This window comes from Pantherophis guttatus, chromosome 2 (genome assembly GCF_059756535.1).
Source record: "Pantherophis guttatus breed Tessera chromosome 2, ASM5975653v1, whole genome shotgun sequence".
Classification (NCBI taxonomy): domain Eukaryota; kingdom Metazoa; phylum Chordata; class Lepidosauria; order Squamata; family Colubridae; genus Pantherophis; species Pantherophis guttatus.
The window spans coordinates 135,277,454-135,293,247 of NC_142064.1; the positions used below are offsets into that span (position 1 = coordinate 135,277,454).

Below are 15,794 nucleotides of genomic sequence, written 5' to 3' on the forward strand. Positions count from 1 at the left end.
GTGTAAAATAATAGAAATAAAATCTTAAGTACGGTAAGTTTAGAGAGAAGGCTTAATAAAAAATTTGACACTGTTTCATGGAAAAGTTATACCATTATAATGGTATAGCTGTGAACTAGATTTATTTGGATTTTATTTTCTAATCTCATACCTTTAATTTCTTTTTCTTCTTCTTTTTTTCTTTTCACAACCCTGTAATCCTTTTTATTGGGGTGGAGTTGGGGTGACTGAACGGAGCTGAGTGTTTACTGGCCCTTCCTAATGTCTCTGTGGAGTTTGCAGCAGATATTTTCTCTTTGTGCCCTGATAGAGAAACATCTGTTGCTGCCTAGAATTGAACTCTCAACCGCCTGAGTGTGAGGCAGCTGTCTTCATCTCTAGGTCACCACACCACACTACCTTTTTTTCTTCTTGTTTATTACTAGATTTTTTGTGCTTTTTATAGCACTGCATGCTCCAAAAAGGAACAGTATGATGGGTACACATGTGCAAGAGTTTATATAATTAGCAAGCGTGATGTGAAACGATCCTTCGAGAAGGAAATTCTTACTACAAGAACTACTTGAACAAGGAAAGTGACAGACAGAAAAAGGACTATGTGACCAATAGAAGAGAATATCTTGTTTTCTGGAGGTATCACGATTTACTGATCATTTGCAAGCAAGCAACCAAGTTTAGAGAGCACAAAAACCAACTCTGACCTACAGATATTCTCTTCAATTGGAACCGCATATGGGCATCAAACATTTCAGAAAGCATGTATAACAGAGGCACTGATGATGTTACCTAATTGGGTAATGAAATGTCTGTAAGCAAGCAACCAGGCTCCTAGAGTGTCAAGGACTCCACAAATAAAATTACATCAACCATTCCTTCCCTACTCTCTATTTCCTATCTTGATTTTCCTCTGGAAAAAGTTTTACCTGTTAAAAAGGATTTTTAACGCTCACATTTCTCTCAGTTATTTGTGATCATGATTTTTTCCCATTGCAAACTGGATAGGTTCTGAACTAGATGGGTTGCTTAAAATAAATCTGATGATGTTTCTCCTTCAGAGTGTTAAATGGTTTTTAAGAACATGCAATATTTACACACAAAAATGGAACAGAGAATTTCCAAGGGGACTCTTCTTAAGGCCAGCAGCAGATTAAGGAACATAACACTTGTCAGAGCCACAGATCCCAACACTACATGCAAGCCCAATACCCAGGAAGTTGACATCTCACCATCCATCTCATATCCATCTGACTTCAAAAGTAGAAACCAGAATTCAGCCCAGTAACTGAACACTTTGAATAGAATATTTGTAGTCAAGAAATCATGTCATGAGATAAACACACCATCCTCCCAGGGGTGAAATCCAGCCGGTTCTATCCAGCTCGGGTGAACTGGTAGCGATGGCTGCGGGAGGCTCCGCCCACCCGCGCAGACGTCATGACGGCGCTTTTTTGCGATGATTTTAAGCCTCTGCGCATGCACATTTGCGAACCGGTAGGGAAGGTAATTTAATTTCACCCCTGCATCCTCCACTACCATTTTCTAATCCAAGTAACTTCTTGTTGCCAAAAATGTCACTCGACTGATCCTGCCTCACTGCCAACCAGCTGTCTTCTTCATTTGCCCACCTGTCATTTCTTCAACCTCTCTGCTCTGTTGTTGCTTGGTCCACTGCCTATAAATTGTTATTTGAGGTTTGAAATTTGGACCATCCAATACTGCAGCTATCAGGCTCAATCCATTATTATTTTCTGCACACTTAATATGTGGAAAGGCCTAGAAATGGGACACCTGACAACAGGCTTTAGGTACACCATTCTCTATTCATCTTATCTGTATTTTTTTCCTGCCTCTCATGATGAATCTCCAGTTTGTTCCAGAGGAAGTTTTTATTCTGTAATCTCCCTGCCTCAGTCATATAATTTAAGGTTGGGGAAGAAGATATCTTGATGTCTCACATTTATAGTCCTTCTGCATTTTCTCATTACTTCTGTCTTATTGCAAAAGAAGAGCTGCAGAATGTTTGCTGATGGCTAGCTCCAGAGCCCTCTATATGGAAGTATCCCTCGGCTATTGGAGAAGAATAAAATGGGGAATTTCAGTAGGTGGAAGCAGGACCTAAGGAGACCTCCATGGTTCAGCTTATGTGTTTTTGAGGTCTACAGATTCTCCCTATTCCAACATATCATTTTAGCAACCAAAGAGAAGGAGGGTGTTTTTTTTCCTGAATACAGATACCTATAAATGACCTTTGTTAAACTTTGTGAGAGCCTCACACAGTCTTGTTCTATGTTTCTTATGAAATTGTCCCATATGGCTTCTATCTTTACTTTTCTGATTTTCTGATTGGGTAACAAGGTGGGGACGTAGAAGACCAAATAAATGGAAACATATGAAGTGCCACTTCATATGGCACTTCATTCCTACCGTCTGGAATGAGCTCCCCCCAGAGATACGGAGGATTCCGGATCTGCGCACCTTCCGCCGCGCTGTGAAGACTTTTTTATTCCATCAAGCGGGCTTGGCCTAATCTCCTCCCTCTTTTAATATGTAAATTTTAATCTGTTTTTAAATTATTGGGGTGTTTTAATCTGTCTGGGCCAAAATGATTTAATTTGATTTTATCTGGTTTTAAATTTTGTGTATTTATGTATTTTATTGCTTGGCTGTTCACTGCCCTGAGTCCTTCGGGAGTAGGGCGGTATACAAATCAAATAAAACATAAAACAAACAAACATAAACACTTACCGCTTGATTCTCTGAATGCCTTCTCTGGGTTTTGTTGTACCCTTTCCTGTCCTGTTTTACTTGATTCTGGAGGGCAGTTTGCAGAATCCTCTCCTCCAGCTGCTGCATCTGTTGCTTTCAGCGTTTTCCCTTCATTTTTTATTGAGACTGGAGCATCTACTCCCACTTCTAGTACCCTAATTGTCTCATGTCCTGACATCACAATCACCTGAGAAAAGATAGCAAAGCATATGGGGACATCAGGGCTCCAAATCATCAATGCAATAGGCAAAGGGAAGTAACTAGGGAGATATGCATTGCATTCTTAAACAGGGAAGCCAGGAGCAGCCTGACTATGTACACCAAAACTCCCCCAGAGAAGTTTTGGAAAACTTTCTGCCTGAAAACCAGGCTGCAGATCTTGGTTGACAGTGCTGTCAGACTGGATATAAGGTGGATAAATGAGGGGTTATTATTAACACCCCTCCGTCTATTATTTTCTTTTTCTGTATTACTTTTTCCTTCCCGGTTTTAAATATTTTTTAAAATAATTTTTATATAACAGTTTTAGATAATGACTGTTTTATGTATCTACTGTATTATTGGACTGTTGTACACTGCCCACAGCCACACACCATGAGATGGTGGCTATGTAAATTTGAGAAAGAAAGAAAGAAAGAAAGAAAGAAAGAAAGAAAGAAAGAAAGAAAGAAAGAAAGAGAGAGAAAGGAGGGAGGGAGGGAGGGAGGGAGACAGAGACAGACAGACAGACATACCTGTTCATTAACAGTCAGGGAAGCTTCCTGTGAGGGCACAGTTTCAGTCTCCATAATTCAGTGCTGAAAAATGGGTGCTACCACTGATGGGTCGCATACTGAAAAGCAACAGAATAGTATATTTGTATGTCAGACTCTCCTTTAGCTCATCTTATTCTCCATGTTTATGAATTTATCCAGCCTTGTCAAAGCATTTTTAAAATCCTTTTATCTGGCTCCTTCATCACCTTCTGATTCTGCTCATCATTTCTGTTAAAGGAAGTTCAAAATGTTTTGCTTTCTTAAGAAGTAAGCATACTTCTGAAAGGACGGACTCTCTATAGTAACAAAATAGAAGAACCCAACGAGGGAAATCCACTTCTGATCCTGGCATCCTGATGTAGTTCTTCTTGACATGCTCATCCCACAAGGTTGTGTTATCTGCTTGTATCTTAGCCCACTTGGTAGACCAAATTAACTCCACAGGAAGACAAAAACTGTACTGCATTGAAATAGGCAATAATAACATAAAACTCTGATTGTGCTTCCCTACTCTTGTTTCTTATATGCCAGTAAATCAGGGAAGTGTTTATCTGAGCCACTTCCTAATATTATCTTGCTTCTTGCTTTTTGTAAGATGTTTGATAGCTTTCAACCAAAGCTAAATATAGGCAATATGAAATAGTTGTGTATTTATTGAAGAATGATATGGCAAGCTCCTGACTTCTGCTTATATATGATACAGAAAGTGACTGTTCACCCCGCCCCTTTTCCCAAGTAGCACTTGAGTTCCCATTGGTCCAAGATCTACGAATTGAATATGTAATTCTAAGAAGACATTGAAGAGAAGTATGCCAACTGTTGGTTACTATAAGCCCAAGAGCTCACCCTGTAGAGTGCTGCTATGCTGTGACTCAGCAATATATTCAAAGAAGGATAGTGGCAATCATGAGAGACTATGAACTATAGAGTCCTAAAAAGACAGAAAGAATGATCTGGGCATATTCAATTTTGTGAAAGAGATTTAAAATAGCACCAGTGAAATCCCTCAGCGAACATCACACCCCCAAAAATTGATCAAGGCTACTTTTTTTTGTCACTCCAGAGTGCAGAACATGAATTAATATATTTAAATGCCAGAAGGTAAACAATAAAACTAGGGCTTTCATTCATGTCAGAAAAGTGTTTTTGTGCACACAGGAGCACGAATGAAGCTCTGACTGCAACTCATCAAAGCAGCCAAATTTGTTTCCAGGATCATATAAGGGCAATGTAAGCTTCTCTTTAAGAGCCACTATATCAGTGATGGCTAACCTTTTTGCCATCGTGTGCCAGAAGCGGGGGAGGAGGGGGGGTCATGCGCATGTGTGCCCACACCCATAATTCTATGTGCCCTGCGCATGCACACATGACCCCCCCTTGCTTCCTCCCCGCTCCTGGCACTTGATGGCACGGTGGGCCTGGTAGGCCCGTTTTTTGCTCTTCCCCAGGCTCCAGAGCATTTCTAGGAGCTTGGGGAGGGCAAAAACAGCCTTCCCCACCCCCCCGGAGGCCCTCCAGAGGCCGGAAACATCCTGTTTCCCTACTTCCAGTGAGCCCAGAAGGCCCGAACGCTCGGGTGCCCACCAATATGGCTACACGTGCCACCTGTGGCACATGTGCCATAGGTTCGCCATTACAGCACTATATGATCCTGAGTTGCAGGCAGGCATTTGTTAACGCTCTTGCACATTCTAAAGGACATCTCCAGAGAGGTTGTGTATTTCCCAACCTGGACAACTTTGAGATGTGTGGACTTCATCTCCCAGAATTCTTAGCAATGGCCATGTTGGATAGGGAATTCTAGTTGAAGTCCACACATTACAAAATTGTCCAGGTTTGCAATGTAGCTACACTGCAAAAATTCAGGCCAACTCTACCTGACAAAAGATTTTGATGCCAGCTCTTAATTGTCAAGATATGCCTTGTTTCATCTTTCAAATTTTCCCTGGCACTGTGGCAATTGTAGATTGTCACAGTAATGCCAAATAATTATTTGCATTTCAGCTGCTAACTTTAATTAACCTGGGTAAGCTTGGTTCGTGTTTAGAAGGAAGCAGTTAAGGTGAAAGATTATTTGTGTACATCATGGTTAGAGGTGGATAGAGCTTGAATCCCACTCAGTGGTGGGATTCAAATAATTTAACAACCGGTTCTCTGCCCTAATGACTGGCTGGGTAGGTGTGGCCGGGTGGGCATGTGACTGGGTGGGCATGGCCAACTTGACGTCACTCATCACACCCAGCCCTGCCTCCCGGCCACTTGCCTCAAAGGCCTCAACAAGGTACAATTTCCCTCTCTATTTATTTACTACTACTGAACATACAAACCGGCCTGAAAAACGGCTTGAAAACAGCTCAAAAAATGGGCAAGGACAGGGCCAGCCAGTGGTAGGATTAGCCAGTTCGCCAAACTGGGCAAAATTTTAACAACTGGTTCGCACAAACCAATCCAAATTGGCTGAATCCCACCTCTGCCCGTGCTATTGAAAATAGAGGGGAAGAGTTTAAAGAGATTTTTCTTCTTAGCAAATTTTTTTTTTTAAAAGGTTAAAATACAAAACTCCAAGAAATTTAAATTTAAATTTTAAAAAACAAAGAAAAGATACAATGCATACAAGGCATTAAAAAAAGAAGAGAAAAAAACCCAACATATATACACATATAATTCCCCCTGGTTGAATACTCATTAATACATTGCTACAATATTAGTTCCCACCTCTTGTGAAACAGCCCCCCCCTTTTAAAAAAACAAATAAATCTATATGCAAACTATTGACCTGTCATCTACATTGAAGACAAAATAGTTAACAGGGAGAACAATAAGAATGAAAAGGACAAGATTACAGTTTCAAAACTTTCTGTTAACAAAATGTTACTGTAATCAACTCATAGAAAATTTACCATGGCATATCCCAAATCTTCCCAAAAGTGAAAAGTACCATAATTCATCCTGGATCAAATATCCACATTTGTTATTTGATACTTTTTCTTATCAATTGTTGTCTAATTACATATAATACATTCAAACTCTACAACAAAGTCCAGATAAAAGTGGCTTGCAATTAAGAGTAATAAATCCATTCCCCAATCTCTCCTGTCCTCTTAAGAAAAACCAATTTGCCACTTCTCCATGTCAGGCTTCTGCTATGGTAAATAAATACAGATTTAAAGTTCAGAGAGATATATGGAATCAATTTAATTCCCTGTCTGTACAGTTGATATCTCTTTGATCTACACCACAGCTTTCAAATCAAATTCCTCCAAAGCTAAATGCCTCCGGATATTTTCCATGATCATTATCATGTCATCAAACTTTTTAAAAAAGTTTTCAATTAAAAGCTGCATGTTGCCAAAAAATCTTTTCTCAGATTTCAGCCACTGCTTATCTGTACTCTGAAATATTGTTGTTCGATGAAGCTCAACCAGAGAATAAGCAGCCTGAAGCAGAAGGAAACAGGAAAGGTATTTTCTGGATATTTCAATTGGAGATTAAAATAAAAATTAAAAAGAAATAAACTCCAAGTATTTTTCAAATTAAAAAGATGCAAAAACCATGTGGTGAGAGTCCAATGTAAATCCAATGAAAGCATTTCACCGTCCACAAGCATGTCCTGTTTCCATACAGAAAATGAAAGTTATAAATCAAAGAAAAAAAGAAAACAACTGAAGTCCAGCAGGGGGTTGAAATAATTCAGCCAGCTGGTCTACTTTTAAAGATAAAAAACAAAGTAAAAATTCAAAAAGCCCATGTATGCTTATAAAAACCTGAAATGCCAATAGGAAGATAGATGCTCACAACTTTCTGACTGCTACCAAAGGTACTTGATGTCAGACCTGGAAGCCATCTTTTACCTTTAAGCCTTCAGGTCTACCACAAATTCTACTGTGGGAAAATGGGAGGGGGGATTGTATGGAGTGAAGATGATATGTAGTCAAAATAACATTCTTTCCAGAAAGTCAAGGCCGCTTTGCCCTGCAGTTGTGCTGAGAAGAGGTATCTTCTGTTCTGGAGGGTACCCGATTGATTTCGGTGATGGACATGTGGGCGATGGGCAAGGACTTTAACTTTCTTTTGGGTGAGGAAAACCTGGAAGCTCTCAGATTCGGGTTTTCCCAAATGTGCCAATGACATCTCTAATAAAAATTAGCTTTGAGGTAATTCAAGCCTTGGAGTTTGATTTCGTTGGGGGTGTTACTTGGAACCCTGACACTTGAATCTTCAAGACTCCCCTTCTCAAATGGGTCCACGGCTATCTAAAAGTCATCTCAGATCATTCCTAAGTGCTCCCATTCAAATCCAGGGAGCAGCACTATCAGAGAGCCAGTTTAGGCAGCAAAATCGGCAGATTGTCAGAAAGAGAGAAATATCCCCTTACTGTTCAGCAACCATCTTGGGGAGGAGAGTTTAAAGAGATTTTTCTTGTGTCTTAGCTCAGGAAATAAGACAGGGACACAAAAGTCCTTTGCATCATATAGGGCCAAATTTGGGCCTACAAATTATCTAGAAATGAAATGAAAGAGTTTGAAAGCACTTTGTAGGTCACGTAACTCAAGCGCTTCATAATACAGGTAATCCAGAATGGGAGCATCCATAAGAGATGCATATTGGCCATCTACTGAAGACCTCTACAGAAGATAAACTTGATCCCTTGTGCAGCCATTGTAGAGTTAAATTAATTCAGGTTAAGTTATGTGAATACATCCTGTAAGGACAGTCTCTCCCCCCACCCCCCCTCTCCCTCTCCAACTTAATGTTGACTCCTGGCAACTGCCTGGATTAGTCCCTGCAGTTTTCTTGGCAAGGTTTTTCAGAAATGGCCTGCCACTGCCTGCTTTTTAGGGCAGAGAGAGACTAGCCCAAGGTCACCCAGATGGCTTCATGTCTAAGGCAGAACTATTCTCCCTGTTTCTAACCTTTAATCAAACTGGCTATTTTATGATTGGCTTGCTAACCTTGAATTAGCCTTGGATCATCTATCACACCTTTAATCAGTTTATTAGCTAAATTACCACTAGGAACCTAGCCAATGCTTTGCTAAAATCAAAATACATTACATCCACAATATTACCATAATGCATTATATAATAACTTGATTGAAAACACATTTGGCAGGAATTATTCTAGCCAGAAGTGCATTGTTTTCTATTAATTCTATGAAATCTTGTTACTATAATCTGTTTTGGTAAGTTCCCATACTGTATTGGAGTCACTTTAACTGATTTATAGTTTTATCTTTCTTTTTCTGTTAGATACTTTACTGCTCTTCTGAGTCCTTTCTTCCCAGTTCTATGGCATCTTACCCATTCCTCAGAACATTTCAGAAATAATAACTGATTTTCTGAGAACACATTAGCAAGTTGCTTTAATAATTGTCTGATGCAGAAGTCTTGAATTCCTGAAAAACACCTTATCATTTTTGAACCATAGCCCTGATCATAAACCAGCCATGGCACTTATTAATCAATATAATTTTCCTTTTGTCTTAAGAAGAACCATGTTTATCTTTTCCATTTTATTCTTTAACATTTACAACATCCTCATTGAGTGGATGACTTATGAATTCAATTCCTTTCTTCAAATACTCAAAATACTTTTTGGGGGTTATGGTTCATGTTCCCCAGACCTGCCTTGTTTTTAACTTTCTTTCCTTCTGTCTCTGTAGATGTGAACCAATTGTCCATACTCGCCTTCCTGTTTCTTAAACATGTTCTTTTAACAATTCTGGTGTCCACAAAACATTTTTGTGTAATTTTTCCTTGTACTGCAGTTGCTTATTAGTGACCATGCTTGGATAAGTTGCTTTTCAGGAAGCCTAATCTATTTTAAGGCTTTTTTGCCTCTGAATATATCCAGCTACTGAACTCTATCTAGCCTTTTTTCCTGATTTATTCAAGCCAATTTCCTGATATCCAAAGTATGTATTTAATTACGCTTATTTCTACTATCTAAAAACAAGTAAGCCAAAGCCACTGCTTCTTAACTTTAGCAATTTTATAATATATGGACTTTAATTTTCAGAATTCCCCAGCCGGCATGCCGGCTGGGAAATTATGGAAGTTGAAGTCAGCATATTTTAAAGTTGTCGAGATTGAATAACATTGATATAAACTGATCTTCAAATCCTTCTGCAGAATTTTAAACTCTTCAAGTTACTGTGTGGAAGACAACTCAATATCTCCTTTCTCATCATCTACCTTTCTTCCAAAGGCTCTCTATATTGGATTATTTTTATTCATGTCAGGCTCTGTATCTGTTTACTTGTTTTGGACCGAGAGCTCCATTGCAAATGTTTTCATAACCTCACATAGTCCCTGTACTGCCTTGTGGAAAGGTAATTGTCTTTATAAAAGACTTGATTCATTTTTTATAAGGGATATATCTATAATGCACTTATCTAGTTTGTCTGGATGGCATTCAACTTCTTGATGCATGGAGTTGAATTTTTTTTTTATACAGCTACACGGCAGGTCAAAAATTCCAATCTCCGAGCTTCAGTTCTCGAGAAAATTTGAAACTGTGATGCTAACGTAGGTTTATGAGAGCCCAGCTACCATCCCAAAAGACTTCCAGCTTCGGTTTCTCCCATTTTCCAAAACCTCCGAGACTTGTGTTGTGTTAGGTCATTCTTCAGACAGTGATTGATTTGTGGTCATTTCCCAAGTTAATTTAACGTTAGTATTTTTTTTCTGTTCAACTAAGATGCTATTTTCATTGCTTCCCAAGCACATCTACTTCCATCTACTTATGCTATACATGCAGAAAATCTGCCACTGTCTGCAGTTTGAAATCTTATAATGCAGAAACGAAAACATCCTACTGTCTTTAAAAAAAAACCCTGGGATATAGCCGAGAGCTTTATGTATAACTTGAATCTATTAAAACCACAGAGCCCCTCCAGATTCACTTAGGCCAACCTACAATCCCCCAAGGCAAACTATATATATATATAAAAAATCACATGCCAGCTCTGTAGCTCATCTTTGCTGTCCCTTTTCCTATGTTCCATTTCTGAAACATCTTGCTCTTATCTGCCTTTGATATCTCTTTGGTGTCATCTTCCTTAAGTGGATTTCAGATGAAGAAGAATGGGAAAAGATTAATGCACAGAGATAATTATCCTGTAAGATCTGCTTTACAAGAAAGGAGAATTCAAACCATTAGTTAATTTAGAACAATGTCCTTATTTTAATTAGATTTACTACACAGATACTGGTAGGCAGACCTACACACTATTACACCTACATATAATTTTACCAATTTGGGCCACCTCACCTATGAAAAATTATCATGCATGCAATCATTTATTTGTCCTCCAAAGTCAAAGAAACTAAAATTACAAAACAAAAAAGAGTAATATCAAATAAATGCCTGATGGTTTCAAAGGTGCAGAAGCTGCAGCATTGTGGGTGCTGTGCCTGCAAGAGATTTCATTGATACACAAGGTCAATGAATCAGGATCATCAGTTATGTGACCGCATAGATAATTTATTCAAGCCTATACACAAGATGATGACTTTACTCAGAAACTGAATGGAGAACTTGCCCACTTAGAATATTCAAATAGAATATTCAAATATATTTTTGTAATTAAACATCAGAAGTTCAATCCAAATTGAGGGATTCTTTAAAAATGTGGGGATGATGGATTCCAGTCCATTCTGTTCAGTATGAACAGAAGAAACTGCAGCCCACAGTATCTCTTGAATCTAGAAATAATTCACTTTGTTTACTTCGTTTCTTTCTTCTGAAGATAAGAAGTCCATCAAGTGAATGGACTAGAAGTCCTTTCGACTGAGGAAGATGAAGCAGCTTTTAAGGCTTGTCTCACACTATAAAAAGCTTGTAACTGCTCACCAGGTGCCATGTCTTGTACTATTGAACATCAGCTAAGCAGGATTTGCAACCACCTATGTGGTACTCAGAGCCATTCCAGAATTTGCCTCCAAAGTGCAATCTTTAATATGATAAGGAGGGGGATCATTAAATATACGAGGAAGAGATAATGAAATTGCATGTGCAATAATTAATTTAACTAACAAATGAAATCAAAAGCACTAGTGACATGCATCTACTTCCAGCAACTCTAGATCGAAGTCTAGATATATTTAGCACTGCCTGGTGATCCATTCAATTGCTTCAGTACAGATCAGCCAGAACTATGATTTGGTTAAGAGTGCCATTAATTCTGCAGCTCCAAGTTCCTTCCAGAGCAGAAATGATTGCATTGGAAACATGGATGGGGCAGGGGGAGGGAGGCAGGGCCCAGGAGGGAATAAAAGCATACATCTGTCTCCTTACAATAAGAGTCCCTCAGAAACTGATGAGCAGGTAGCCTCCCCTAGACGCTGGGAGAATCAACCAAGAGGAAAGCAGTGAAAGGACTTCAATCATTCTGCTGTTAAGGTCAATAAGCATTCAGAGATGTCCTCATTTCCTCTCCACAGAGGGAAAAAATTGTTGGAAGGTGTGAAGGCCTCAAGGGAGTTACAGTATATGCGTGCATAAGTGCGTGTGTAGTTTCCACATGAACCTTTCAGGTGGCGGTGGTAGGGTTTGAAGATCACCTATCCCTGCCTTACAAAAAGGTTCATTACACAAAGCTGTGGTAACAAGTCAAATCGAAGTGTTATTTTTAGACTCTCTTTGCATGCAAAAATGATGAAAAGTCTGAAGCCAGCCGTGGTAGGATAACATTCAAGTCAAGGTATTTATCATTTGCAAAGAAACTCAGATCTTCTCAGGCCCTCCCAGTGGGACAGAGTCAAGCAGAGAGCTATTTTTTTCTGATGCCGTGCAGAGACCAATTAGCAAGAGAGGCTATTAAAATAGACATTTCATAATGTCAAGCTCTGTGCATGTTCTGTAGCTCACAAGTGGGCTGGATTTCATTTAGCCGACATTCCACTAACATGTAGTAGCATTTTCATTTGCTTCTCCATACATTTCTGCAATTAATGGGACAAACAATTTTGCCCAGATGGCAATGTTATGAGTGCACTGCAACAACAACAACAAAAACCACAGCCATTTCACAGCAGATGGTGACAAAGAATTGAAAATGTGCAAAACTAAGAGAGAGAGAGGGAGAGGATGGATTTGCAACACTCCAAATCTCACGGTGAACATAATTACCAAGTTTAATTACAAGTGCTGATGAATCAGACATGATACTGTCCCAGATAGCATCCCAGGGAGAATCTTATCTTTATTCTACCATAGGTAAGAAATATATCATTGGAAAACTGTCCTAGTGTCCTAGTTCTCTAATCCTAAAAGAACTGGCCTGTAGGCAGATTGCAGATTATCCCTATACAGAAATGGTTCTCCAACTTGAAAGCGCATGAAGCAGGAGGATTGGATGGTGACTTTGGTTGCACATTTATTTACACATTATGTTGTCAGAAACAAGGCAAAACACCAGAGCAATACAGAGCCCAAAGACTCTAAAGCGTATTTCTTGTGAAAACAAGCTATTGATGTGGGGAATGTGCTCTGTAGGGGAGGTACAGAAAGGATCTCTTTTCAAGTTATAGTAAATTGCAAGTGAGGGTATTTTTAGACAGCCAGTTTAGTCTAGCAATTTAGACACCAAACTAGAAAGAAAGAGACCATGAGTTCAAGTCCCATCTTGGCCATGAAAACCAAGCTGGGTGATATTCGGCCAGTCACTCTCTCTCAGCCCAACTCACCTCACAGGATTGTGGTTGTTGTGGGGAAAACAGGAGGAAGAAGCTGTACTGGAGATGTTCGCTGCCTTGAGCTATTTGTAAAAATAATAAAGATAGGAAAGAAATAACAAACGTTCCTTGCATTTCCACCACCACCCCTTAGCTTTTCTGTGCAACAGGAAAAGCCATAGTTAGCTGATAGTATCCAAGCACATCTAAGAAATCTGGAAGGTTCTAATATCCACACTTTTTTTTCTGGAGGGCCAAGAATGATGTCTACAGCATTTATATTTAAATTGGGTGAAGTCCCAATTTCATGTTGGGTAAAGTCCCAACTTCAAGACTACATTCATTCATTCGTTCATTCATTGGTTTGATTTATATGCCGCCCTTCTCCGGAGACTCAGGGCGGCTTACAATGCGTTAAGCAATAGCCTTCATACTTTTGTATATACCTGCTTAGTAGGGGTTTCGCCCCCCCCCCAGCAGTGTACTTTTTTATACAAAGTCAGTTTATTGCCTCCACAATCCGGGTCTTCATTTTACCTACCTCGAAAGGATGGAAGGCTGAGTCAACCTTGAGCCTGGTGAGATTTGAACTTGCAGTAATTGCAGGCAGCTGGTGCTACTTAATAGCACTTTAGTCTGCTGCGCCACCAAGGCTCTTGGTGTCCACATACATGTGGACAAAACTGTATTACAACTACATTTAAATATTTGTTTTCCTCCCACTCCTACTCCAGCATCTTGGACTCTTATGGGGACTCTCCACAGAAAAGCGTTTGGCGCCTGATACCTTTCAAATGATATTGACCATAATTTCTGTGCCTCCTCCAAACTGGATGGTAATATTTATAGTCCCAATGGAACTAAAAGGCCTGCAGCTGGGAAAACCACCACAGAGCCTCTTAATTCTTCAGCTGTCCTCATCCTTGTTTCACTGCTTGTTCACCTGAGACCAGAAACACTCACAGAACAAGGGCAAAAGAGTATACTTGCTTAACACACCTCCTCAATATGGTTAGACAAGTGGAAAGTAGTGACAATGTAGAGAAAGAGAGAGACAACACGGATAGCATTTTTCTCAAGGAGGCTATGCAGTTTCTCCCGGATAAGACCAAAAAAAAAAATCCTTTGTGGGTATTGACTGCAAATTATTGGCAGAAGGGCTGCAACCTTTAAACAGCTTGATTGGTTTTATGTGATAATCAGTGGCTTTAATATTTAACCAGAAAAGCCGAGATCAGAAAGCTGACATATCCATTTCTCAAATTCTCCATCTGCAATTGCCCTAAATCTTGCCTTTCTTGTATTTTAAAATATTGGTAGGTACTTCCCGGCAGGCTTTTGGGAGAGATAGCTGGGAGGATTATTTTAAACCTACATTTATCCTGTAAGCGTACTCTGTACAGCATACCAAGATAGTGTGCATTTTATGCTTGGAATCCAGAATGCGGGTGGAAAAAAAAAAACAAGAAACAAGGGGGAAAAAAACCTCAAGCTTGTTATAGGTGATTTTAAAAATCATGAAAACAATGAGAAATTTAGTGACTCCTGCTGATGCAGCTTTTGGAATGCATCTGACTGCCCTCAATATCCCAAATTTCAGTAATTATTTAAGGTGACTCATTCTTATCCCTGAAAAGACTACGCTGGGATATCCAGCTTAGAAAAGCTTTTACTGGTGGAGTCTCTAAAAATACATTTACAAAATAAATAACACCAGAGAATTTGCTTAAAACTGTTGGGAGGGCATGGGGTGGGCGGGAGGAATATCATCCCAAACTATAAAATAAGATGTCATCTCATCTAGAGGCTTAGTTCAATTACGCTGTTCCTAAAGGAAAACCAAGTTACTAATGACAGCCACACACTGAACTATACATCTAAGCCAGTGGTGGGTTGCCCCCGGTTCACACCGGTTCTATAGAACCGGTAGTAAAACCGGTGGAAGGCTCCACCCACCAACCCCGAGGTCATCAAAATGCTTCTGCACATGCGCGCGCACGTGCGGCCCAGCTGCGAACTGGTAGTAAAGGTAAGTAGAACCCACCCCTGATTTAAGCTAGATAATTTAAGCTGCAGTCAGCAAAACAATCCTAAATAAAAATAAGATGCAGCATCTTACTGGTCTCCTAGTGCAGCATGATCTATGGCAATAACCCAATATGTTCGCACTGAAAATGCAAAGAATTTTCAACATTTACAGTAGGCAAATGGTTCCAATTTGCAGGTATGCCATGAGCTAGAAGAAAACACATCCCTGTTTCAAACTCTGGCTTCAAAGCAACATTATCTGTACAAATGATGTGGCGGTTTCACATACATAACACTAAGCAACAGTTTTCTTAACCATAATTTGCATATTAAATTAGAATTAACTGGATTCACCTACAGTTTAAGCCATTGTAGATTTCTTTGCATAAAACATTAAACTAAAATCAAACCGATCATGTTATGTATTGCATACTGCGTGTTAGGAAATGATTTTACCTAACTTGTTGGATTGGCAATATATTTATTTATTTATTTATTTATTTATTTATTTATTTATTTATTTATTTATTTATTTACTTCAAATTTATATACCGCCCTTCTCCCTAGG

General features: G+C 39.3%; 1 protein-coding gene across 3 annotated transcripts in view; it reads right to left on the minus strand.

Moving 5' to 3' along the window:
• POU6F1 (POU class 6 homeobox 1) overlaps window positions 1-15,794 on the minus strand; it is a 52,371-nt gene that overhangs the window by 14,284 nt on the left and 22,293 nt on the right. For all 3 annotated transcript variants that reach the window (XM_034412221.3, XM_034412220.3, XM_087886815.1), the window contains exons 2-3: window positions 3,501-3,598; window positions 2,746-2,953 (exon numbers count right to left, since the gene is read on the minus strand). In XM_034412221.3, the coding sequence (XP_034268112.2) occupies window positions 2,746-2,953; window positions 3,501-3,554 (262 nt within the window). In that variant the 5' untranslated portion in view covers window positions 3,555-3,598. The remainder of the gene's footprint in view (window positions 1-2,745; window positions 2,954-3,500; window positions 3,599-15,794) is intronic.